This window comes from Aspergillus multicolor (assembly GCF_047715735.1).
Source record: "Aspergillus multicolor strain CBS 133.54 unplaced genomic scaffold BDW74scaffold_5, whole genome shotgun sequence".
Taxonomy (NCBI): domain Eukaryota; kingdom Fungi; phylum Ascomycota; class Eurotiomycetes; order Eurotiales; family Aspergillaceae; genus Aspergillus; species Aspergillus multicolor.
The window spans coordinates 384,656-409,538 of record NW_027395956.1 but is presented as its reverse complement, the minus strand read 5'-3'; the positions used below and the strand labels follow the sequence as shown (position 1 = coordinate 409,538).

Here is a 24,883-nt window from a genome sequence, read left to right as displayed (position 1 = left end):
AGAAAAAGAAAAAGACCATGGTCGAAATACAAGTCCACGCAATCACCCTTGATACGACATAATCGAACAAGGACAAACCGAAACAAACTCCACATCGCCATCCAGATTCCCAAGTTTGCAATCGCGATACGTCTCGTAGGTAAACGCCACCCCCATGCGCGCAAACTGCTCCCCGACGGCCCGCAGCGCGTCGACGAACCCGTCGTCCAGGATCATTCCGTGGCCCCACGCCGGTCTGTTGTAGCGGTGGGAGTGGGCGTGGAATGTCAGGGAGAGGAGGCCGGGATGGTCATCACCACCGGTGTTGTCTTCGCCATCGGTATCGGCGTTGCCATCATCAGTAGAGGAAACAGACAAAGGCAAAGAAAACGCGAGCTGCCGCAATTCACCCCAGACCCACGCATTGCAGGGTACATCCGCAACACCATGCATTTTCAGGACCTGAAGAGTAGGCGGGAGGAGGGATCTCAGCGAAACCGGGACAGGTATGGTTCCAGCGGCGATCTGCTGCGACGCATTGTAGTCGTTCGCATGCGTGAAGAACAGATCAATCAGCTCCAATTTCCGCAGACTCGTATACTCCGCAAACGAGTGCTGTGTGGCGTCGCTGTACACGCGCTCCTGGTAGCCCAGGTGGCTGCCGGGATGGAGGACCAGTTCCTTTAGTGTGGTTTTGTGCACATCCGTCGCGAGCTTGATAGCGTCGACGTAGTCGTGGAATTGACCGTCCGCTGGGATGTTATAATGCAGCAGTTCGAGGCTCTGGGTTGCACCAACGAGTCTGGCCATATTGTCGACCTTGAAGGGGGAGGTTATGCGCAGCGCGCGGAGGGTGCTTGAGGCGCTGGTCGGTAGAGTCAGACCGCGCTGGTACATGTCGGCGGGCGGGAGGAGAGACAGCGAGGTCAGACTCGGGAGGTCAGCACAGGAGGACAGGAAACTCGCCCAGTTGGGACAGTTCAGCCCGGCGATTTCGAGGTCGCGAAGGTTGGGAAAGAGCTCCGTGCGGCGGGCGCGACGGCCGTAGGCGCGCACGAGGCTCGTGAAGATCCAGTGCGATGGGGGGTCCGAGGCGTAGTAGTGCGAGTAGTACCGGAGAGTTTGGACGTTCGGCAAATGCTTGAGGAGAAGAAGGAGGAGGAGGGTTATGTCTCGGGTGCCGGGGCACTCGCGGTCGAAGCGGGCGGCGAGGATGGGCTTGCGGCCATGGACTTTTGCCCAGAGGCGTTTTGCGTCGGTTGGCAATCCGGCGGAGAAGTTGGTCGTGGGGATTCGGAGGATTTGCGCGCCGGATTGGGAGTTTGTGGTTGCGGTGCGGTTTTGGCGAGCGCGGCCGTGGGCGCTCTGGCCGGTCGAGGGAACAGGAAGAGGGGAGAGCTGGAGAGGTGAACGGGAAGACTGCGTATCGTCCGACGATTCCTGAACCCAATACCGCGGCTCGAATATGGTGACGGTGTGAACGAGGCCCGCTAGATCTCGCGTTCTGAGGATCGTGGAGAGGAGCAGAGCGATGTGTTCTGCTTTCGAGAGGCAGGCATTTGCGTAGAGAAGGGGGCGGACAACAAGATAGCATTGCCGCGAGACACGACTCAGCGAATGCAGGGTGCGGATGCTGGAGAGGAGGGTCTCGGAGGGAGTTGGATTATTGCCATAGCGTTGGGCGTGCGCTGCCTTCTCCAGATCCCGAACGAACAACATGCAGATCTCGTAGAGGATGTCGTCGTTCAGGCAGTACGAGCCCGGAGACGCGCTTTGCGTAGTGGAGGCCATGATGCTGAAGTAGGAAATAGTGGAGGATGGGAGGATGGTGATAAAGACAGATAGAGAGTGGGGGTGGAAGGTTGAAGATAAAGGCAGGGAGGAGAGGAGAGAGAGGAGAGGGGAGATGTGTTAAGGCAGAGGCAGCAGAGGGAAGAAGTGACAGTGCCTGATTGCCGCGGTAACAGGAATCACTGATTCTGGATGCTGTTTGTCGGCGGATGCATGCGGAATCTGACAGAAGTTCACAGTCGCCAATATGACAAAGGCCATGATGGGTGAGGGCTCACCAGCAGAATCTGCATTCACAACTGCTACAGTGTTTGTAGATGTTGAAAGGAAGGTGGTGGCTCAAAGACCACACCTCGATCATGTAGATAGGGCTCCTTGACCACGAGGAATGCACCATTCCTTATGCAGTAGACATCTACAGACCGACGCCCGTCCTGTTCAAGCTTCCATAAGGCCGTGCATAGATCATACCTAGGTAGCATTAACTACTTGTGAATCCTGGAGCGTTGCCTTGCAGTGATGCATTTATCGGAGACAGGAGTCGATAGTCGGAATTGCTAGAGGTATAGAACAGCCCGAGAGCTATGGTATAATGATACCTATGAGAAAGCAACCCGCCACCTAGGGCGACCAAGTGCCTGGGGCATGTAATCGAAAACAACACCGGCCTCCGCGAATACTCGCTCAAGCTCCTCGAGCTCAACATCAGCCGGGTCATTGGCAACTATCCTCTCGACCTTGACTCGTCTCAAGGACCGGAAATCCCTCGTGTGCCGAGCAATAGCAGTCAGAAACTGCAGAGTCGAGTCAAGCATGTAACTCCCATGAAGGACGATGGTCAAAGCCTCCAGACGCTTCGGCAATAGGTCGAGCGGGTCTTCAGGAGGGCCAAATAGCATGTACTGCGGAATCGTCAGGATAGCGAGCTTCGTATAGTTGGGAAGGACAGAAATGGCAAGATTCCCAGGGTCCAGTGCCGGAGCAGGATGCCCTCATTGAGAATATGTACCTCTCGCAGCGTCGTGCGGTGCCGCTCCAGACCTCTCAAGGGGGGTGGAGGCAGAAAAATGTCACTCTCTGACGTGAATTCCATGTGCACGACGGTGAGGTTTTCGAGAAGGGCGAGGAGGCTCTCGAGGAAGGGACCGGCAAAAGACGACAAGCGGTAGAGGTATAGCTCGCGGATGCTTGACCCTTGTAACACGGTTTGAGCGTCGGGCATCCAGATCTTGATGTGCGGGCTGATGCGGAGGGTTTTGAGATGTGGAAGATGCAGCACATTTTGCAACATACAGTCATCGTGGATGCCCGATAGATGGAGCTCTTGCAGATTGTAGAAGGAGTGATCGCTCTTGTTGCCCAGCTGGGCGGGGGTGAAGCCGGCAAATGCCAGTGCGAATAGTGTTTGAAACGACATGGCAGAACGATCGAAATCAGATTTGGAGTCTCCGCAGTAGGCCATGCAGGTGTTTCTGAGAGGATGGCATACGGGGATATATGGGAAGGATACGAGCCGGGGAAGCCATCTTAGCAGTTCGAGGAGGTCCAACAAGGTATCGCGGGTGCCAGTTTCATATCGCTGCGGCGGCGTTGTGGAGAGAGCCAAAAGACGAAGAATCTCTTCTGAATGTTCTTGCTCCTGGATCGGCCCTGGATCCAGCTGTTTCTTTGGCTTCTTGGACTTTGGCTCGTACCAGGGGCGCCGCGACCGTTTCCGTTTTACCAGAGGCTGAGGAGGTTGCTCGGTCTGAGGAGGTTCAAAGAACACGAGATGCCTTACTTTGTCGCCGATATCAGGGTCCCGGGTGACCGTTCGCAGAAAGCGGTGATGTTCGTCAGGCTTGAACAGAATGACGGTCTTGGACTGGATCAAGTTGGAGACCGATTGAAACCACTTGCAAGTCACAGAAAAGCGGTAAATATCGCGGTCTGCGCTGACCGCTAGCTTGTACACCTCGTGTGGCAGCATGGTCCGACATTTTCGATGTAAATCATTAAGATTTGCGGAGTGTTGGAAGACCATGGCTAAAACCTCGACGGGGAGACGGTAGATGAAGCAGTTGTCGGTAGGCACTGGTCGTTCACGAGCAGAGTCCATGCTCGAAGACATGACCACAATGAGGGAGGGCGAGTGGAGAGCGACCGCTGGAGTATGGGAAAGCAGAGGATGGAAGAGGTGAAGAAGAGAAGAGATGGAGTGAAAGGTTTTTCAATCTTTGAGTTACGCAGGAACAAGATCCCGCCGGACATCAAGCCCGGTCTCCCCATGCTGAGTCTGCCTAAATCCAGACTCCACTGCACGCAACAAAGCCCTGACTGGAGAAGGTTGGCGAGGATTACCGCCGCTAGGTAAGAAACTTGAAAGGAAGCCGCCAGTGAAGGCCATGGCTCTTAGACGGATCGACCACAAAGAGCTTGAACAGAGAGAGGCTTGGATTGACGAAGATAATTCACTGGATAAAGTTATCGAGACGCACAAACATGCTCCCAGCGTCTTGGTGCCCCTGAGGAAGGTGCCCTCAGATGATATGAATGATGTAGAGAGGGAAGGCGCGACCAACGACTGGGTCTGTAAATCTGAAAGGAAAGTCTGCAGTCTGATGATATTGGTAGGATGGTATACTTCCAATTTGCTATTGGACTCCAGCACTGCATCGGAGGACAATCGTCTAAGGTATCTAAAGTACAAAATGTCCCATATATAACGCCGAACCTGATTTAAACCGAGAAAATGGACATAAAGTAGGCATACATACACGCAAAATTACACCCGGATCGACCAAACGAAAAGAAGAAAACGCCGCAACGAAAGAAACAAATGAGGCAGTACAAGAGCCCAGGACTCGGACTCAGACCACCCCCGCCCCGAATCCATCAAGGATCCCAAGCTCAGTCCTCGTCACTACTAGTATCCTCGCCCCCCTCGGTCTTAACCAGCAGACCCTGGGCATCATCACCCTCCTTGGACTCCACATCAAGATCCAGAACCCGACCATTCAGCTTGAACTCAAACCGCACCCCACGCAGCTTAAAATCGCGCTTAACAGCCCGAAGGTCATCAATGAACGGCCCTTGCACCTCAGCGGGTGGGCTATACGTGGTATGTCGCGCATAATAAGCCATCGTGACGTTTTCCAGATACGGCAGAGGACGGTCACGGTCGTTCTCGTTCTGCACCTGCACCTGCACCTCCGCTGCACCTGCAGACGGTCCAGCCCTTGCCAAATGCGCCAGCACCCCAAGCGCCCGCTCCGCATCGTCAAAGACATTAAGGCGCAAATCGACAAGACGGGGCGGGAGCTTGGCGAGGATCTCGTCGGTCTCGGCCTCGGTTAGCCGACGTGTCGAGCCAGCTGCTGGTGCCTTGACGTAGTCGAACAAAACGTCATCCGGAAGCTGGACGACCGCCAGCTGCGTGAATCCCGACAGATCGACATGCGCCTTTGACGCTTGTGTATGTAGATAAAACCAGCGGGCGTCGGTGTGGACGATGCGCAGTTCTTTCAGGGTAGACGTGTGGTTCTTAGCGAGCGCTTTCATAACGAGGATATAGCGGTCTGTCTCGTAAGATGCGTAGCCGCCGTTGCAGATCTCCAGGTGCAGGATATGCAGGGCCGCAATTGCGCCGACGAGGAGCGCGACATCGCGCGTTTCGTGCCCGACGTGGTGGAAGATGAGATTGCGGATGCTGAGTGATTTCCACTTTATGGAAGTGGGTGGGAGCGTCAGGGACGTCCAGGGGGCTTTGAGGCCTGTGCCGCCGATGCGGAGGGTGTGCAGTTTGGGAAGGGCCATGATGGTGTCCAGGGCGTCGAGGTGGCAGGGGCCTTGGATGTCAGTGATGTCGAGGTCTTGCAGAAGCCCGAGAAGAGATTCGTGGAGGGCTGGCTGCACACCGGCTGTGGGCTTGAGGGCGCTGAGGAAGGTGAGGAAGTGCTGGCGGCCCGGCATGATCTTGGGGTCTGGCTGTTGGTTTTGCCGCCAGAGGTACTGCTCCTCCAGGCAGGGGATGTAGTGGAACTGCTTGAGGCGCGGGAGGAGGAGGAGTAGTTCGAGCAGGTCGAGGCTGGAATCGCGCTGGTTCTTCTGCAGGATGTTCCACTTTCGGGCGTCCCAGGCGTTGGCGCGGCGGATTGTGGCCCAGAGGTTGGCGATGTCCGGGGACAGTGTGCGCTTGTCGAGCATCTCGCCGGTCTCGAAGCTGGACAGCTTAGGCAGTCTGAGTTGCGCTAGCGGCTTGTATTTGCCGTTGAAGCCCTGGACGCATACAGGCTGGGTGTAGGAAACGACGAACGAAGGAAGGGCAGCAATGGCGTTCTGGTCCGGTTTTGTTGATGGCATGTGCATGAATGGCGGCCCGATTTCGAGACGCTCGACCATAATGAGCTGCTCCACGCATTTTGCGATCTCGGGGTGCTTGTCGAGAGCGCGAAGGAGGTGGCGGTGGTCGCCTGGGTTGGTGAGGACGATGGTCCGGTAGATGAATGGCTGGACAACGGCGTGGAGGCGTCTGGAGGTGCAAGCGAGGGCTAAGAGGGTACGCCGCTCGCGGGTCGCCCAGGTTGCAAGGTAGTTCAGAGAGTAGTGCATGTGGATAACCTTGGGAAGTTGGCGCTCCACGTCTTGCGCGAAGTACTCCATGATCATATATAGGATCTCGGTGGGGAGCAGGGTGAACCGGCAATCGCCATTGCTGGGGAGGATACTGTTGAGATCGATGGAGCCATCGTTGCTGGGTTCGGTCTTGATCAAAGACATGATTGTGAAGAGTGGACAAGAGCAAAAGAGAAGTTGCGTCGGGTGACTCGATATGGAGGAACAACGTAGCGGAAAAAAGAGAAAACGAGAATTCGGCGTCGCGCGGGAAAATAAATAGGGAACATGAAGGGTGCCAGCAGGGGGGAGGAGGGCCTATTTATGTTCGATTTCACGGAATGTGAATGAGGAGTCAGGGAGACTCTGGCCATCCTTCTGTGAATTGGACCCTGGGGGTACGGTAGGCCACCGCCCTCCCACCGGTCTCTATTCACTATGCGAAGCATAATTCTGTCTTCTACCGAACTCCAACGAGATAAGGATACTTCTCCTACAAAATATACTGGAATCGGCTCGTCACACCATTCTTTAGTTCTACTAAACTCTTTGCCGGGAGCGTAAGAAAGGCCAAGGAGGAGTTGAGTAGTAGGCTCAACAGCTAGAAGAAATCTATCAAAGTAACCTATCCCCTTCACTGTCTGATCATGTATACCTACAAGCCACCTAGGGAGTGAATACGTTTCAATGGCCCACCGTCATCAACATCACAAATATACCCGCCTCTATCAGAAGATACTGACCGCAACAACGACCTCGCCTTCACTTGGCGGAAGCTAAAAGTTGCCACCCTGGAATACCAACCTCACGCCATTCTTTGAGGCCAAAGCATATCCAAGCTTGTCGCGTTACCTTAGCAGGTCCGCCTTTGTCATGAGCTCAGAGTTTACTCTAGATGGTGACACAGCGCCGGAGAAGTTATGAAGGAATAGAGTTAGATTGGCGCACCTACCGTACCCCGCTCAACTCGTCAAGAAAATCATGGGTATAATGCATACCTAAGCACAGATGACACAGAACAGAACTCGAACGAGACAGAAACCAAACTCCCAAGATATGATCGAAAGATGACCCGACACATGGATAGGACACAACCTTGAAGATACCGAACAAGGGCATCATGCCAGCAGTTCAACGAAAGCGCATCGAAACCAGCTCTATCCAGCCCAATTCACAATAAAAACCCACAGACCGAACCTTACACCATCCAAGCAGCACCCAAACCCCATACCTCAGCAAAAAAAACAATGGAAGTCACTTAAACCTTACCGAGTACTTCCCCCTCCCCCCTCCCCCCTCCCCCAGCCCCAACCCCAGTCCCAGCTGGAATCTCAGCACCCCCCCAAGGCCTCCTCTGCAGCTTCGCACCCCCACACCAAATCACATATTCCGGATACTCAAAGACAACCCCAATCCTGGTAAAATCGTTCTCGTTGAGACGGACCTGCACCCCAAACGCCCAGGCAGTATCCTTCGACACCGAGACCGTCCTCGCGCGGGTTCGGCCATCAGGACCCAGACTCAGACGCAGACTCACGCGCTCCAGGCGCGGGAAGCGGTGATCATGGCAGGCTTTGGGTAGAGACTCTGTCATTTTGAAGGATGTTAGGATTGAGTCGTGGGTGATTATGTCTAGCGTAGTAAGGCGCGGCGGGAGACGGGAGAGGAATGTTTCCGCGCTCAATCTGTTGTTGAAGAGGAGAGATCCGCGGATAGAGAGCGTTGAAAGACGACCGAAACCCGAGAAATCGAGATGCGCATTTACTGGCGCTGGCGCCGGTGCCGGCACCGGGGGCGGCGCCAGCATCCGAGGGCAAGAGACAAACGGCGCGTCAGAGAGAGAGATGATTGAGTGTTGTACCGTGTCCGCCGAGCGCGCGGGATAATTCCTCAAAGACGGGCTCGATGGCTGATACGAGGGAATGCAGGTTTGATGTTTCAGCTTGGATGGCCAGCGTGGTCAGATTGGGAGCTGCGTCGAGGATCTCCGGGACGCGGCGGAGGCAGCCGGTGGTGTTGGCGAAGAAGGAGGGTTGACGGAGTTTGGGAGGTGTGTCGAGGAGTGACGACGCTGTAGCTCTATCCTCGAATACATTTCCGTGATGGGACATCTGGACGCGGAGGGTGTGAAGGTTTGGCAGCGACAAGACTGAGTTGACGATTTGGTCGGTCGGGGCGGAGATGTGCGGGTCTTCAATGTGCTTCAGGAGACGGCGGTGAATATCTACTCCTGAGTTCGGATTTAGGAATGAGAAAACCACCGCGGAGAAGTGCTCGAATGCGGGGATAGTCCTCATAATAGCATCGTCATTCGCGCGGTCCAGGCGCAAGACCCCAGCGGTGATTTCGAACGGCGCGAACCGAAACCGTTTGAGCTGGGGGAGACGCAGCAAGAGATCGAATAGATCTATGACGGCATCGCGAGCGTCCTGGAGACCTCCGTCCACCCAGGGGTTGTGCTCAGCGGCATTGATTGCGGCATTGCAGAGTTGAGAAATCTCGTTTGGGGTTTGATACTGCTGCAAGGCGGTAGACGCCCCGTCACGATCGGGAGCAGGCTGCGGATTGGTAAAGAGAATGAGTTGATTGACGCAGTTCGCTAGGTTGGGGTTTTGAGCCAGCGTGCGCAGGAGATGTCGATGCTGGTCTGGACGCGAGAGGACGATGGTGCGGCACTGGAGGCGCTCGACGACGGCACAGAGTGGAGATCACGGCGTCCTTGGATCAACGTAGAGTCGGGGTCATCAACAGCAGGATTGGAGGTGCCATCGGATTCACCATGATTATCGCCGGCTAAGAAGTCGAATACGCTTTCAAGAATCTCCGTGGGTAACTGTGAGAAACGGTCCTCTTTAACAGAAGACATGACCGCAGCAAGTACGGTAACAAAGCGTATGATCAATCAAAGATAAACTTGGATCGAGAACAGAACGGGACACCGAAGAATAAAAGACACGAACAAAGAAACAAGAAACAAAAGGCAGAGTCTGACAGGTTGGCACACTGGTTCGATTCAACTTGCGGAACTCGGAGTTGACCACCTACCATAGCTATTGAAGGAGGCCCCGGCGGTCAGAGAACAGAGCCCTACCCCCCGGCGGCACTAGAGCGTATTGAGGCTCTGGCCAGGCCGCGAGGCCTGGTACGTACGGGCTCTGAGTATTCGCCACCCCGGGCCCTTGATAGCGTAGCGTTGCCCGTGACATGACAGGCCCGCTGCGATGAAACAGAGCTGAGAGCTCTTGGTTGGCTGACGTCCAGGTAGGCCCTGATCTGGACACCTGCACCATAGGGTAGTATTGATTTGGCCATTGAAGCGGACCTATTAGATCCCGACGAATATGGTAGAGAATCTTGGATGATTGAAAAATTCAGTCACTTGCCTAATGCGGTTGGCTTCTGACAGTAAGGTCCATGGCCCGCCATGCCCCTTCTTCAAAGGCAGTCGAGATCATTATTGACGCGTATGATGGACTTTTAGTGGTTACGAAGCCTGTTCTGAGATCGACACGTTCTACGGTAGTTGAAAGTATCCTCCATTATTTACCAACTTGCCTAAACTCAGGTCTAGTATCGAAAGCTTCTCCATGACAACCGAAGAATTTGGAAATCAAAAGGTAATGTGAAAGCAGATAAAGGCAAATCATTGGCGACATTGTAGGTAATGCATAGAAGAAAGACAGGAACAGACGGAGCCGAGAAACGAATGAAGATCAAAACAGCCAGCTACTCATACAAACAACATTAGAGGCCATCATAGTGCCAGAAAACAGATACCACCATGGCAGCTTCCATATCGAGAGCTATGCTACTCTTCGTTATTGAACCTGGGAGTGTTGGTTATTCTGCGTCGTCTATTTGAGCAACCGACGGCCCAGATATTCATGTAATCTATTCCCGAACAAATTGGACACACGAAACGGTGCGGGTACTCGTACAGAACGCCATGCGCCTCAAACACCTTTGTGGCGATAGCCAGTTCGGCACAAAGTAGCGGCAGCGCGACTATTCCCAGGCGCTGGGAGAAATGGTTGTCTCGATTGGTCAAGGTCACCTTTTTCAGGGCCGGGAAACGGGTTGCATGGTGAGCCAGACAACCCATCATGGTGCAAGTGAACCCCGACCCACTCGACATATCCACGGTGAGGTGGGTGAGGGCTTTGGAGAGTCGTGCAATGAGATTGTCGATTGTTGTTGACGAGTTGAAGAGCGAGGAATCGGGCAAATCAATAAGGGCAAGGTTCTCGAAGGAGAAGAAATCGAGATTTGCAAGACTAACGGGTCCCACCACGCGGAGGTTCTTTAAAGTCTTGCGGTGCTGGCAAAGGGTATCCAAAACAACTTGCGATAATGGCCGAAGAGCGACCGAATCATTATCACCAGGGAGAAAGCGATGTACAATCCAACGTGAATCAACCTCAAGGTGGAACACTTCGAGGGGTCTAACCGCAGCTATTATTCTTCTCACGTCATCGAGCTCCTGGCCACGGCCACGGCATGACAAGAACAATTTGCGGACGGTGGAAGAGGTCCAATCGAGAGCGACACCGGGAAATCTAGATAAACTAGGCCAGTGCGACAGACGAAGTGTGCAGAGAGTCGGAAGGACCAGGATCATGCTCAGGAAGACCATGAAGAACAAATCAGGGTATCCATGAAGATAGACGTCTTCAAGACCACCAATAAGACAGTCGTGGAGTACCGGTTCAGCCGCGAGATCGACCGAGGCCATCTTCTTCAGGAACAGCGGATAGAATCTAGGCAACACATTGTTGGCTGCGGATGACGGTTCTGCACTTCGAATAGCTTGCGTGCCGCCTTGCTTTTCAAGAGGAACGTACCAGAACCGCCGAAGTTGAGGTAGGGCCATAAGTAGTTTGAATAAGATGTCGGGTTCTCCAGAGGCTGTACGATGCGAAGAATGTCTCCTACGAATCAGAGCAATCATCTCATATTCGCTACGACGGCTTTCGAAGAAAATCAGCTGCTCGATATCCTGAGTTAGGTGTGGCGTCTGGGATAGAGTCCGATAGAGGAGTTGACATTTGCCTGGGTAGCTGCGGGCAAGAACAATTGTGTGGTAGAGAAATGGCTGGACAATTGCATGAGCCGCTTGCATGTGGCCGCGACTGCGCACAGATCACAATATCCCTGGAACAGGCGGTGTTCAGCATTGCCGGCAGAGAGATTGGGGGCCTCGTCGCAGTCGTGATACACATGTTCGGCAAGAAATCTGAATATCATGCACAGCAGTTCGGTTGGGAGTCCAATGAGAGAAGAAACGAGACCTGAGCTAGCGAGGCCGTGAGCATGGTCAGCATCGCCAGAAAGGTATTCTGTGGGAAACAAGTCGCGGACGATACCTATGACGAACGCAACATGATTGCAGAGGATTTCGGTGTACTTTTCATCGAGGGAAGAAATATAACGTGGTCCCTCAAGCTCTTGAACATCTCCAGCATCGTCAGATGAGCTCTCGGGGAAAGACATGGTCGAGGTCGAAGAGCGTAAGGCCGGACTGGGAAAGAGGGACGGACGTTCGACGGCGGTCAAAGGAAGGGACGATGAGCAGGAGGAACGACGCAGTCTTGGAACAGAAGGCGCGAAGAGAACTCAGAGAGGGACTGGAAGGCGCTATCTAGCCTGAGGTTTGATTGCGTTGAGGAGGACTCACTGGACTGTGATTATCCCAAAGAAGAGTTTGCTGCCTCTTGAGGTCTCAAAGCACCCTAGGACACAACACAGCAGGGACAAGGGAGCAAAAGCAGGGATAGAAAATTTGCCACCGACAGTTGGAGAGTCTGCCCTGACGAATTACACGCTGCCATTTGGAACTGGCGTAAAAATTTCCGTCTACTGTTACAGCGGGCCCACTCTAGAAAGTGGTACTTTGTCACATGCAATGGGGCCGTAAGACACGTGTCCTTGAGGCAGCACAATTGCAGGTATCATCACTGTGTCTTGTTCTTGGGGTTTTTTGCTTGAAAAGGCTCCATGGGCGAAAGAGAGATACGATAGCTACAGCAAGATAGTATGAGCCAAGAGCAGAAGCCAGATCCCTGTGTACGGGCCGTGCCGCCGCTAAGGTGCGGGAACACGTGGGTGAATGCGGGGGCCGAGCCTGGCCCTGGCACCTGACACCTGACAAACACCCCACCCCACTTCTCAACGATCCCAACCCCTCTCCTCCTTCTCAGTTGGTTTGTCGCTGTCCCTGAATCTATCATTCTTACTTAGAAACATTCGCTAGTGGCAGTCAAAATAGTGGCTCTGTCTCAGCCGCGTCATCAGCCCGCCGTCACGCCATTCGGTCTAACGGGAAGAGACGTCGCCGTCGCCAGACCGTGGGTAGGTGCCCGCGCTATTGGCCTGGAGGGGTGGCGCAGCTTTGCATAATCTGGCACGCGAAACTACCTTCGAAAACAAAGCCGGCTGACCGCTTTCAGGCTACCGCCATTTACGAATCGTCTCTCCGCGAACGGAACCGTCGCTGGAATCGCCGCCGAAGTCGCTGCCGCCAACAACGTCGTCATCCGTGCCTACGAAACGGACGCAACGAGCGAAGCGTAGATTGAATCTATTGTACAGCAAGTTGAGCAGGGCTTTGGAAAGATCATGACGCCAACTTACATAATGCGTTTCAGCCTGCGAAAGCTGATACCAATATTTTTGAGGAAGCACGGTTAGGAAATCTGATACTCAGTACGCGTATCCTAAGAAGAGTGGCGCGAGTCTCCAGTATAATGCGCTAAAGACAGCCATCCTCCAGATCGGTAGATGGTCCGCGGTGAAATGCAGCAATTGCATCTCGTGCCGATTTCGAGAGCCAGATCTCAGACAGACATCTGTCGAAGTGGGAGGAGAAGTGACGCAGCATGATTCCCTGGCAATGGACGACGCAGACTGACGATTTCAAGGGCTTATTCGCTCCGCATTCGCTGTTGCGATAGGAAGCTATCGATCCTAGCCTGTGTGTTTTCCGCGTCCGGTGCATCGAGTTGCCTGAGCGGACCGCCCTGATCATCGGAGATCGACAGCGGTACACTTCTCTATGTTATCCCAGCATATACGGGGTGGTTCTTGATTTGACGAACGATCGTCGAGGTTCAAGTTTATGCTGGTGCTTAGAAGATCACCTATTATATCCATTATTATCCATCGCAAAATTTCCAGTTCATCTTGACATCTACCGCTCGCTAGAGGACTCCCTCCTTAACCTCGGCCGTCTTGTCTACCTCGATTCCGCATCCGTGACCCTCTCCTCCGCTTGGTCGCGCCTTCCGTCCGCAGCATTATCTCCTCTCGCAGCTTTCCTCTTCCTACCAAGCATTAGCGATCATCATCCACTCAAGCCGAGCACAACTCACCAATCCCACTCATCTAGCCACCCAAATAGATAAACACCGACGATTGCTAGGCCCCCGAACATGATGAGAAGCTGGTATCCATACTTATAATGCGGCGCATCGTACGTCGGGAACGCGACGAGCGGAACCCACGCCATGAATGTGTACGTGAAGATGTTCCCCGTCGCAACGAGCATCTGGCGCAGTTCGGCGTTGTTCTGCGTTACTTCCTGGCCCCAGGCCTGCGCTATGTCAGTATACCCATTATTTTCAGAAACCGTTTCTGGTTAACTGGGGATTAGGAGACATACAATGATCAACGGCTGCGCCGCCGCACTGACGAAACTGAGGAAGAATGCGAAGAGGAGCGCCGGTCTTGGTATATCCCATATCGAGAGCATGATGTTTGCGACTATCACAATGACACAGACTACCGCGCAGCACTCTTTTCGTTTTCCAGTGCGGTCGGCGATTGTTCCGAAGACGAGCGATGCCACGACGCTGATTACATTGCCCGCTGTTGGAATGGTGTTGATCTGCGCTGTGCTATACCCCTGGTCTTTTAGCCAGAGGTTGAAGAACCCGCTGCCTTGGCCGGCTTGCGCGACCATCCTATCGCTGTTAGAGCGGAGAAGAAAGCGAGAAGTCGGCCGCAACATACAGGTACGGAAAGATAAAAGCCCAAAGATGCCAACCGGTATAGATCTTCCTCAGTTTCTTCCAAGTCAACTTCCCCGCCGGCGCCCGACCCATATCCCTTTCACGCTGAACCGCGTATTCGCGATCCTACACTCACTCACTTGTTACCAAGGTATCCCCCATCAAGGCAACATACTCACCTGCTTCCCCAACCAAAACGCCCTCGTCCTACTCGGCGCATCCGGAATCGCAAAATACCCCCATACCGCAATCGGAATGGAAATAATCGCGTCAAAGATAAACAGCCACTGCCACCCCTTCAGTCCAGACTTCCCGTTCATTCCCGTGTACAGCGCTGCTTGGAGGTATCCGCTGAACATGCTTGCTATTGCGCTCGACTGTTCAAAGAGCGCGACCCGCTTTGCGAGCTGCGTTGGGCCGTACCAGCTCCCCAATAATGCGGCGTAGCCTGGGAATGAGCACGATTCTAGAAGGCCGACAAAGAAGCGGAGGACATATAACTGGCCGCAGATCAGCACATTGGCTTCTTGCACGGAGAATTCGGCAGGATAGGGACTTACAGTCTGCGGGTTCTTTGCTCCAGCCATAGCCATGACGAGGAACGACCACGCGAGTTCGCAGCTAGGGATCCAGATCGACGGGCGGACGTATTGGAGCTGAATTAGCTGTGATGGAATTGTTCCGATGATGATGCCGATGTTGAAGTATGTCACCAGCAGGTTGCGCTCGTTGCCGTACATTTCAAGCTTGCTTGGTCAGCTCCATGGTCCGAATATGGTACGGATAGCGATGTCTTACATCCTCTTGCATCCCGCTGACAAAGGCGTTCGCTGTCACAATCATTGTTAGCGATGCGATCACGGTGTAAATCGGGTAAAACTCACAATAATTTTGCTGGTCAAGGTACTTTATGAAGTACCCAAGCATTATGTATGAGCTGCAATAACTCAGTCAGGCACCACTCGGTCTGATACCTGATAACACTCACAATAGAAACCAATCGACCTTGCGAACGAACCGTCGTTCCTCAGGATCCCCCTCGAACGTGTCCCAGATAAGGCCCAGAAACTTCCGCCAGAGTGAAGGCTTCTTCGAGGTCTGCGTGGCGTTCGTCGAGTTTGAATTCGTCTCCTCCACTGGAACCGTATCCTCCGCATGAGGTCGCTTGACGTCCATCGTGCCGATGACAATAATTGGAATCGCGAAGCCCGCTTATCTATCGACATCGAATCCTCTTTCGCATCTTTATAACATAGACGGGACTGCATTATCGCCCTTCATGCTATCACGCCATCCCGCCTATAATGTGCTGCACGTATACCTGCGTATGGCGGAAATTTGGAGGTGCAGCACGCCACGCCGACATAGGCGCTCTTCGCGCTGGAAATTCATCGGGGTCTGTTCTACGATTTATAAACGAGCCCTGAGGGTTGACGTGGCTAACCTCGAAGATTCCTTCATCATCTGTATTCATCAAGCCCAGATAGGCTAGAGAGAACAGCCATCAATTTCATCAATACCATACAAGATGTCACCCTCAGCAATCGAGAATGAACACCAACAGCGGCCTGCTGAGACTTCTATTGACTACGGCAAGACGGAGGTTAGCACCTCTCTATCTCCCGCCCCTCCAATTCTTGATCAAGCCCATGCTGATCATATGGCCGTTCCGCTCAGTACAAATATGCGGCTTACCTCCCCTACTTCACCCCCGGCCTGCAACCTCCCTTGCAGGAATTCAAGCACACCGACCCCGGGCTCCGCGCATCGCCTTCGTACGCCAATCTCATCACAGACAACGTCAAGACAATTGAAATAACTCCCAACATCGGCACCGAGCTCGTCGGCGTTCAACTAAGCTCGCTCACACCGGTCCAAAAAGACGATCTCGCCCTCCTCGCAGCCGAGCGCGGCGTCGTCCTCTTCCGCAACCAAGACTTCGCAGACATCGGACCCGAGAAGCAGCGCGAGTTCGGGCGACACTTTGGCCCCCTCCATGTCCATCAAATGGGCGGCCATATCAAGGATTACCCGGAGATTCTGCCTGTGTATCGGGACTTTGTCAGTGGAGCTGTTGACAACGAGATCTCGAATAATGTTAGTAGTGTCAAGTGGCATTCGGATATGAGTTATGAGGTGTATGTCTACCCCACCAAATGCAAGCGTTCATTCAACATTTCTCTTTAACTAATGTAACCTAGGAATGGAATGGGCACGACCATCTTCTACCCGCTTGAAGTTCCTCCGTCTGGCGGCGATACGCTTTATCTCTCGACGACGGCCGCGTACGAGCATCTCTCGGAGGACTTCCGGAGCAGACTGGAGGGGTTGAAAGCAACACACTCGGGATTCTCGCAGGCGGCTGTGCATGACCATCGCGAGCGGTATATCCGGGAGCCGATTGAGACGGCGCATCCTGTTGTGCGGACTCATCCGGTACACCATCTACTTCAACAGCAATCTGTGAGCGACTACTGATTCATGATTTTGTCAGGTAACGAAAAAGAAGAGTCTCTACGTGAATCGGCTGTACACGAGAAAGATCGTGGGCTGGAAGGAGGAGGAAAGCCGTACGTCCACCACTCCCTCCCCCTCCGTTTTCAGGCCCTTTCTTCCATACCTATATTTTCTGCGCTTCCAGTTTCCATGGGCTAACGATATCCGATTGTAGAAACAATCCTCAATTTCCTCTACGACCACATCGAGAAAGGCCAGGACTGGCATATCCGAATCCACTGGACGCCCAGGACGGTCGTGGTTTATGATAATAGGGTGACGCAGCAGTATGTCCACCTTTAATCTGTTTACTTTGGATATAACGTTAAGGGTGATGCTAACAATCTATGTTGCGGCAGCTCCGCACTGCGTGATTTTAAGGTCCAGGAGGCGAAAACCAGACGGCATATGGTGCGGATCACGCCGCAGGCTGAGAGGCCGTTTTTTGAGAAGTGAATGGGGAATAAGAGGGTATGATATGAGGATTGCTCAGACAGAAGCATTACCTCGTACTTGATTGTATCAAGGCCGTGGCCTTGTTTCCATGATCTACCATACTGTTGACCTCTAACTTCCGGGATTTTGTGCGAGAAATTTCATCTTCTAGATCATAAGGCTATTCCGACACGGCCATCGGCAGCATTCCCAAGCACCTACAGCCACCGCAAACGATCCAGCCCTCTATTTCTATCAAAATCTCATTCACATTCTCCATCCAACAATCCTCCATCAAACCTCCCACCACCCCTCATGATACGCCCTCAAATCCAACCCCTCCCCCTCCGCACCCGCAGCCTCGATCTTCAAGTATGGCGTATAATCCTCCTTCACACCCCTCCCCTCCTTGGCAGCCACATCTTTACTAGCCCACCCATTCCCAAAGTACGCAAACCGATTCCCCTGCCTATTATGGTACGTATACTCCCAATCCTCCCACCTCACCTCGCGTCTAACAAAATCCACATGCTTCCCGCTCCCCGGCCAAACCGCCACGACCCGCCCACCTTTCACCTGGTTATTATACCAGCTGCTACATCCCTCGGAAAGCACAGTCGTCGGGAAAAAGGACTCGCAGTAGGCGCGGAAATCGAGGACCGCGGCTTTACTCGGTGTGATTGTCTTGATCCGCTGCGTCGAGACTTTCCGCAGGATCTTGGATATGTATGTTACCTGTGTTTCGATGGTGTGTGGGACCGTCCCTGCAAATCCCGAGGCTGAATTCGGACCCCCCAAAAACAAAAGGTTCGGGAAGGATGCTGCTGCCATCCCCAGGTATGTATCCGGGAAGCCTGGGTCCCCGCCGGCGTGCCATGAGTCCTGCAGATTTTGTCCGGAGCCGTTTTTGATCGGGAAGCCCGGCGTGTCTGTGACGTCTGCGCCGGTCGCGCAGATTATGGCGTCGACCTTGCGCTGCGTTCCGTTCGCTGTGACAATGCTGGTTTCTGTAACGAGTTCAATGGGCGTGCGGATATACGACACGTTTGGCTTTGTGAGGGCTTCGAGATACCCTGGTCCCGGCGTGAGACGGCGACAGTTGGGCGCGAAATCAGGCAGAGCGAGAGGGAGCAGCTCGTCCTTTTTCTTGCCGAGTCTTATCCCCATGAGTTCCGTGAACTCGTCGCGTGCTGCGGCGTTGACGGCGCCTCCTTTCTCGACGATCGCAAAACGTGTCCAGGATTGGGTCTCCAGCTCTTTTCTGTATTTGTGGTAGTCGGCGCTATCCTTTTCCCAGGTCATCTTCAGCTCTTCTGAGATGGGAACGTCCCGGCTTAGTTTCTCGCCGCCCAGCGTTCCCGCAACCCACGTCGGATTGCGCGTGTAGTGGTCAACATGGCTGGCGACTTTCTGCAGCTCGGGCAGGATCTGTAGTCCCGACGCGCCGTTGCCGATGAGCGCTACGCTTTTACCTGCAGGATCGAACGTCGGATCCCATGCTCCAGTGTGGATGACTTTCCCCTTGAAGCTCTATAGCCGGGGATATCAGGCAGACGGGGGCTACTGAAGCGGCCTGTCCCCGTAACCAGGAACTCGGCTTCGTCGGTTATGGTTGTAGTATTGCCAGTGTCGGGGTCCGTTTGCCGGATCCGCACGACCCATTTGGCTTTCTGCTCGGACCAGGTTGCGGAGCGGACTTCGGCGTTTAGGGTGACATACTGCCAGACAGAGTATTTTGTGGCGAGGGATTTCCAGTAGGATTTTATTTCGGCCCCGCGCGAGTAGTTCTGGCTCCAGGATTTGTTGGGGGAGAAGGTTGATTGGTAGACCTGTTTTCTTGTTAGCAGGGGACCTGAAGCATTCTCGTTGAGACGGGTGGCGGGTAGGTACTAGTAGGTAGGAGGAAGACGTACGTGAGAAGGGACATCGCAGCGGACGCCGGGGTATGTGTTTGAGTGCCATACGCCGCCCTAGATCCGTTAGAAATGTGGTATCGCCAGTAATTGAGGGGCGATGACATACAATGTCCGAATGCCGCTCATAGATGGCCAAGCTCAACCCCGTCACTTTCGCGGGGAGAAGCACCCCGGCTGTAATTCCAGTGATACCTGCGCCGACAACGATGGCTTTTACCGGGAGAGACTCGTCGACGGGGTGGTCTTCTAGAATGAAGGGCGGGTTAATCGTCCGCGGTAGGGCTTCGGGGTTCTGCTCATCGTCGCTAACGGACTCTGAGGCGACAATGGGTGTTTTTACTGGCTCATTCAAGTGATTGTTTAGATCACCTGAGGCGGAAGGCTGAATCTTAGCTTTGAGTGGCATTGGGGCGTTATTTTAGTAGCTAGAACTTGTCGATTTCACGGAGTAGATTTCAAGGATGGCCAGGTGCCAATATATATATTTCAGCATATCCGGCGCTTTGTCATAGCAGGACCAATATTCGTGATTGACACGACGCACATCGAGATACTGGCAGAAGAGCACGCCACAGTTGGAGTAAACCCTCGACTCCACATCCTCCAACAGACGATTTTTGCAATACTGTCACATTGGAGAGCACGATGGCGTGCAGATAGGAAAGAGTGACGATCGTGGCAGGTCTTGGCGTTGGAGATTTTTTCAGTGGAGAAGAATTCCGACGCAGTTTCGACTCGGAGCGGGGCACATTCCACCTCGTCCCTTGCATCTATACACCAGCAACCGGCGGAACCATGAGTGACAAGGGGCCCGTCGAGACCCAGGTCACCGCGACCGGGGAGGAGTCGCCAACACCTCCGAAGACGAGATGGGAGCGCATCGAGGCTGTGATTTGGGATGGTGGGTACCGGTCGAAGGAGGAGAAGGAGCTGGTGCGGACGCTGGACATCTTTATTATGTACGATCTCGTCGACCTTATAGAAGAAGGCGCTTCTAATGAGTGTATAGGAGCTGGGCGACGTATGGGTACTTCATTCGCCTGCTGGACTCGGGGAATATCAGTACGCCATCCCACAGCCTGTCAGGGTATATTCAGCTAACAAATGCTTAGCGAATGCCTACGTCTCAGGCATGAAAGAGGACCTCAACTTCCACGGGAACCAATACAATCTCCTCACGACATTCTTCACCTGCGGGTACCTGATCGGGCAGATCCCGTCGCAGTTTCTGTTAACAAGAAGTATGATGTTCATCCATGGATAGATTGCAGTCGAATACTATGGTACTAATGGAGACAGTCCGACCATCCTACTACATCCCAACGGTCGAACTCCTCTGGTCAATAATAACCTTCTGCTTCGCTTCCGTGCAGAACGTGAAAACCGTCTTCGCCCTGCGCTTCCTTGTCGGCATGCTCGAGAGCCCCTTTGCCGTCGGCGTCCTAACAATCATGGGGAGCTGGTATACACCAAAGGGTACTTCCCTTCATCCTCCCAGTACCATCTCCTCACTGCCCCACTAACAATACCCTAGAACTCTCCAAGCGCATCGCCATTTTCTACTCCGCCAGCTACGCGGCTTCCATGTTCAGCGGGTACCTGCAAGCCGGCATCTACAAGGGCATGGACGGGCACCTGGGCCTGCCCGGCTGGCGCTGGCTGTTCATCTTCTGCGGCGTGATTTCTGTCCCCGCCGCGCTGTACGGCTTCTTCGCGGTCCCTGATAACCCGTATAACTGCCGCGCGCGGTGGCTGTCAGCGGAGAAATTAAAGCATGCAACAGTGCGGATGGAGGAAATCGATCGCCGCAAGCCGACGGGTCTCACTTGGAGCAAGATGCGGAGGATTGTTACGCACTGGCCGCTTTATGTTTTGGTGTTGGCTCTGATGTATGCCCGCCCCCCTTCTATTTTACTTCTAAAGCTCTGGTTATGGATGTTGCTGCTGACAAAAACGTCCAGATTCCACTGCATCGCAACCCAACCCCTGAATTACTTCGCCGTCTGGCTCAAGTCGCTCGACCGGTTCTCCGTGTACCAGATTAACCTGTTCCCCACGGCGGCGCAGGCATGCGGGCTCGTCACGACGCTGGCGTATAGTTGGATCTCCGATGCACTGGGCGGGAAGAGGTGGCAGCTCTTGTGTGTTCCTGCGGTATGCGCCTCCACATCCCTATACTTATGATACCCTCTCGTTGCGCAGAGCTGACGGTATTCAGACAATCAACTTCATTGGGATGGTCATCCTCGCCGTGGGACCGAACTACGGTGCGACGTTCTTGGGGTATATGCTTAATGCTGCGTCGTGGGGGTACTGGCCTGTTTTATACGTACGTCTTTTCTACCCGCTTCTCTTAATGGATGTTGTCTCTAACGTCGTGGCTCTCCTAGGCCTGGGCAAGTGAAATCTGCCACAAAGACGCCGAAGAGCGCGCGATTGTCATTGGGGTTGCGCAGACGTTTGGGCAGGCGTTTGTTGCTTGGGTCCCGCGTACGTGCTCCTTTCTCAATCTTCGTTTGTCGTTGTACTCCAGTTGAGGCGCCATTTTCGAAGGTCGTTTTGCTAATAAATTTGTCTAGTGCTGATCCTCGACACCGGCAAATACGCCCCGAAGTTCACAATGGGGTACAGCGTTATGTCTGGTATAAGCGTGCTTCAATTCGGGATTATCTTTGTGATTAGGTGGTTTGCGAAGAGGGAGGAGAGGCTTGATGCGCGCGCTTCGCAGGAGGAGGGAGGGGGTGCAGCCATGGCGCCGGGGTCAGGCCCTGAAATGGCTGCTGTAGAGAGCCCTGCTAGGTGATGCGCCTGGTCTAGCCTCGCCGTGTTTACTCCAAGCCCCCTGGCATAATATGGAGTTGAGATGGTGTGCACCGTGCGCCCGATACCGGGGGGAGGAGCCGGGTTGATAGGATGATGAAGATGATATCTTGACTATAATGACGGATTCTGCAGAAGGATCAGATAAGACGATATCTAGATGTACTCCAATGTTATGTTATATCTTGGCAGAATGGAAGTCATCAAGCACGAGTCAGGGTACTCTACAACAGGGCGTCTCGCATGACTCCTAGGGCCCGCCACCATTATTCCATACCCTAAGTGGTCCTGGCTTACTGACTCGGTCCAGTATCCATGCTTCGTGCGACCCGGACTATACCGAGAGGATTAGTTTCAAGGTTGGAGAGCATGCATGTTGCACAGATGACGTGCTTGATGGGCTATCCAACGCAACGCGACCCCTCCACTCCCCAGGTCTTCACATCCATATCCATACCATATTGCCTGAATACAACAATTCCATCTCACCAAGTAAACACCCTTACCCGGAACCCCAGTACCATCCACAAAAATGACAGACGCCCCCTCAACCCCATCCCCATCGTCATCAGACGCGAACCCCAAACCCGACAAAAAACGCATCCTCCTCAACGCCTTCGACATGTTCACAGTCGGGCACCTCTCCTTCGGGCAATGGCGGCACCCCTCCGACAAAGCATCCACAAAACGCCGCGACCTCTCGTACTGGACGAATCTCGCGAAGATCCTGGAAAGCGGCGACTTCAACGCCCTCTTCCTGGCGGACTCGTTCGGGGTGCACGATACGTACAAGGGAAACGGGGACACGGCGATTCGCGAGGGGGCGCAGTTTCCTATGGGGGATCCGAGTATTGTACAGTAACCTCTATTTTCTCCGTGTTAGGGTAATGAGGTGGATGGCTAACTGTACGGAATGTATGGTAGCCGGTGACGGCCATGGCGTCCGTAACGAAGAACCTCGGGTTCGCGATCACGACCTCGACCTCATATGAGGCGCCTTATGTTGTTGCGAAGAGGTTTTCCACGTTGGATCATCTCACGGGAGGACGATTCGGGTGGAATATTGTGACGAGTTGGAAGGAGAGTGCGGCGAAGGCTGTACGTTCTCTTTCGATTTTTTCCCCCACTGATACTATATCAAGGTGGTATCTATGGTAGGTAGAGTGAGAGCATGGCATTAACGAGCTCGAAAGGTCGGACTCCCCCTAATCGAGCACGACAAGCGCTACGAGATCGCAGATGAATATCTTCGCGTTCTGTACAAGTAACCCAGCCCGCTCCCCTCCCTGCCAACCCTACCCTACCTATACTGACGCCCCATTACTAAGTGCTAATACAGACTCTGGGAAGACTCTGGGAAGGCTCTTGGTCCCACACCGCACTACAAGAAGACCCCCTCAGCGGAATCTACACCGACCCGAGCCTCATCAAACCCGTGCACCACCACAGCCCCAACTTCCACGTCGACGGCCCGCACATCCTAGACCCCTCGCCCCAACGCACACCCTTCCTCTTCCAGGCCGGCACATCACCCGCCGGAATCGCGTTCGGCGCGCGCCATGCAGAGGGAATCTTTGTGTCTGCGCCGTCGCCGCATATCCTTGCGCCGAGAATCAAGAATATCCGGGCAGAAGCGGCGAGGGCTAGACGAGATCCGCGCAGTATCAAGGTCTTTGCAATCTTTACGCCGATTCTGGGAAGAACGACAGAGGAGGCGCAGGACAAGTATAAGCAGGCGCTGGAGTTCGCGAGTGTTGAGGGGGGGTTGGCGTTTTATTCGTCGAATATTGGTCTGCCGCTGCCATTCCATCCACACTTAGGTGCGCCTGAAAAGTACCATGCTAATCTAGTTTAGGGGTTGACCTCTCCAAACTCCCCCTCGACCACGAAATAACCCCGGCCGACATCCACATCGACGCGCGCGTGCACTCCACCCTCAACACCCTCTCCTACTCCGGCGCCGACGTGCCAAAGTGGACGCCGCGGAGTATCGGGACGCACGTCAGTATCGGCGGGAACGGGCCCCTTGCCATCGGGACTGCGGAAAAGATAGCGGATGTGATGGAGGAGTGGGTTGCTGTTGCGGACCTTGACGGGTTTAATATCGGGTATGTGTGGACGCCCGGAACGTTTGAGGATGTTGTTAGCCTACTTGTGCCGGAGCTTAGGAGGAGGGGTGTTTATGCGCCGCCCGGTGAGGGGGGGACCATGAGGGAGAGGGTTTATGGGGCTGGACAGAGGGGCGTGAGGGATGATCATCCGGCCGCAGGGTATCGGTTTGGGGTTTGGGACGGAGAGTAGATGGGGAGGATGGGATGGATGGGATGGAATAGGCTAGGCTAGGCCATCTGCGAAGGGGATAGATAGGCATGCGATGGTTCAGCCTCAGAAATACATGCAAGCAAATATCCTTACCAGTCTGGCAAACTTATTCTTCGGCTTTTTTCCTGCCTTTAATGCTACGCATGCCGCTAATCTTCCCGGTCATGTTGGCAACCAGTACAATGTACCGGAGTTGGGATGTTGCTAATAAAGGACAAGAAAGACGAAGTCTCAGCCGCTAAGTCTGTGAGGCTCGGTTTCCACAATTGATACCGATATATTACTTGTTAATCTTGGATTGCTTGTACCATATCTTCAAACCTTTGGCTGAACAGGGTCAATGTAAACTGTGGCAGCTTTTAAGATGCCATACCTTATCCATACGGTAGTCATGCACTCCAGAGCTGGTGCCTAGATGGTTAGCCGGGGCTGATACCTAGGTAGGTAGGTAGTAGAGACGCCAGAGGCATGGTTGTGCATCCATTGACAAGCTCGTTAGGTTGAGGGAATGGTAGGTATCAAAGT

At 53.8% G+C, this 24,883-nt stretch overlaps 11 protein-coding genes across 11 annotated transcripts; 3 read left to right on the top strand and 8 right to left on the bottom strand.

The window, feature by feature from the left end:
- Positions 1 to 42: 42 nt before the first annotated feature.
- BDW74DRAFT_175520 (uncharacterized protein) lies at positions 43 to 1,770 on the bottom strand (the record flags this gene model as incomplete). The annotated part of the gene is made up of 1 exon (XM_073728351.1): positions 43 to 1,770. One exon carries the CDS (start codon positions 1,768 to 1,770, stop codon positions 43 to 45), a length of 1,728 nt encoding a protein of 575 aa, XP_073586466.1.
- Positions 1,771 to 2,369: 599 nt separating this feature from the next.
- BDW74DRAFT_175519 (uncharacterized protein) lies at positions 2,370 to 3,880 on the bottom strand (the record flags this gene model as incomplete). Its single annotated transcript, XM_073728350.1, has 2 exons — positions 2,370 to 2,672; positions 2,780 to 3,880. The coding sequence occupies 2 exons, from the start codon at positions 3,878 to 3,880 to the stop codon at positions 2,370 to 2,372; spliced, it is 1,404 nt and encodes a 467-aa protein (XP_073586465.1).
- Positions 3,881 to 4,659: 779 nt separating this feature from the next.
- On the bottom strand, positions 4,660 to 6,528 carry BDW74DRAFT_175518 (uncharacterized protein; the record flags this gene model as incomplete). The annotated part of the gene is made up of 1 exon (XM_073728349.1): positions 4,660 to 6,528. The coding sequence occupies one exon, from the start codon at positions 6,526 to 6,528 to the stop codon at positions 4,660 to 4,662; it is 1,869 nt and encodes a 622-aa protein (XP_073586464.1).
- Positions 6,529 to 7,621: 1,093 nt separating this feature from the next.
- On the bottom strand, positions 7,622 to 8,170 carry BDW74DRAFT_175517 (uncharacterized protein; the record flags this gene model as incomplete). Its single annotated transcript, XM_073728348.1, has 1 exon — positions 7,622 to 8,170. The coding sequence occupies one exon, from the start codon at positions 8,168 to 8,170 to the stop codon at positions 7,622 to 7,624; it is 549 nt and encodes a 182-aa protein (XP_073586463.1).
- A 25-nt stretch (positions 8,171 to 8,195) lies between these two features.
- Positions 8,196 to 9,229, bottom strand: BDW74DRAFT_175516 (uncharacterized protein; the record flags this gene model as incomplete). The annotated part of the gene is made up of 2 exons (XM_073728347.1): positions 8,196 to 9,010; positions 9,076 to 9,229. The coding sequence occupies 2 exons, from the start codon at positions 9,227 to 9,229 to the stop codon at positions 8,196 to 8,198; spliced, it is 969 nt and encodes a 322-aa protein (XP_073586462.1).
- A 942-nt stretch (positions 9,230 to 10,171) lies between these two features.
- On the bottom strand, positions 10,172 to 11,853 carry BDW74DRAFT_175515 (uncharacterized protein; the record flags this gene model as incomplete). The annotated part of the gene is made up of 2 exons (XM_073728346.1): positions 10,172 to 11,420; positions 11,501 to 11,853. The coding sequence occupies 2 exons, from the start codon at positions 11,851 to 11,853 to the stop codon at positions 10,172 to 10,174; spliced, it is 1,602 nt and encodes a 533-aa protein (XP_073586461.1).
- A 1,741-nt stretch (positions 11,854 to 13,594) lies between these two features.
- Positions 13,595 to 15,545, bottom strand: BDW74DRAFT_189181 (uncharacterized protein; the record flags this gene model as incomplete). Its single annotated transcript, XM_073731907.1, has 9 exons — positions 13,595 to 13,682; positions 13,731 to 13,951; positions 14,021 to 14,321; positions 14,371 to 14,495; positions 14,549 to 14,869; positions 14,930 to 15,115; positions 15,168 to 15,199; positions 15,254 to 15,306; positions 15,358 to 15,545. 9 exons carry the CDS (start codon positions 15,543 to 15,545, stop codon positions 13,595 to 13,597), a joined length of 1,515 nt encoding a protein of 504 aa, XP_073586460.1.
- A 352-nt stretch (positions 15,546 to 15,897) lies between these two features.
- BDW74DRAFT_189179 (TauD/TfdA dioxygenase family protein) lies at positions 15,898 to 17,340 on the top strand (the record flags this gene model as incomplete). Its single annotated transcript, XM_073731906.1, has 6 exons — positions 15,898 to 15,972; positions 16,047 to 16,507; positions 16,571 to 16,805; positions 16,864 to 16,939; positions 17,041 to 17,152; positions 17,225 to 17,340. 6 exons carry the CDS (start codon positions 15,898 to 15,900, stop codon positions 17,319 to 17,321), a joined length of 1,056 nt encoding a protein of 351 aa, XP_073586459.1. The 3' UTR covers positions 17,322 to 17,340.
- Positions 17,341 to 17,594: 254 nt separating this feature from the next.
- On the bottom strand, positions 17,595 to 19,622 carry BDW74DRAFT_166393 (flavin-containing monooxygenase; the record flags this gene model as incomplete). The annotated part of the gene is made up of 5 exons (XM_073726550.1): positions 17,595 to 18,830; positions 18,887 to 19,129; positions 19,214 to 19,270; positions 19,323 to 19,555; positions 19,586 to 19,622. 5 exons carry the CDS (start codon positions 19,620 to 19,622, stop codon positions 17,595 to 17,597), a joined length of 1,806 nt encoding a protein of 601 aa, XP_073586458.1.
- Positions 19,623 to 20,011: 389 nt separating this feature from the next.
- Positions 20,012 to 22,019, top strand: BDW74DRAFT_175511 (uncharacterized protein; the record flags this gene model as incomplete). The annotated part of the gene is made up of 9 exons (XM_073728345.1): positions 20,012 to 20,175; positions 20,226 to 20,278; positions 20,329 to 20,457; positions 20,516 to 20,692; positions 20,751 to 21,105; positions 21,178 to 21,370; positions 21,435 to 21,545; positions 21,607 to 21,706; positions 21,796 to 22,019. 9 exons carry the CDS (start codon positions 20,012 to 20,014, stop codon positions 22,017 to 22,019), a joined length of 1,506 nt encoding a protein of 501 aa, XP_073586457.1.
- A 549-nt stretch (positions 22,020 to 22,568) lies between these two features.
- Positions 22,569 to 24,337, top strand: BDW74DRAFT_166392 (uncharacterized protein; the record flags this gene model as incomplete). The annotated part of the gene is made up of 5 exons (XM_073726549.1): positions 22,569 to 22,889; positions 22,961 to 23,134; positions 23,230 to 23,300; positions 23,387 to 23,826; positions 23,892 to 24,337. 5 exons carry the CDS (start codon positions 22,569 to 22,571, stop codon positions 24,335 to 24,337), a joined length of 1,452 nt encoding a protein of 483 aa, XP_073586456.1.
- Between the last annotated feature and the right edge of the window lie 546 nt (positions 24,338 to 24,883).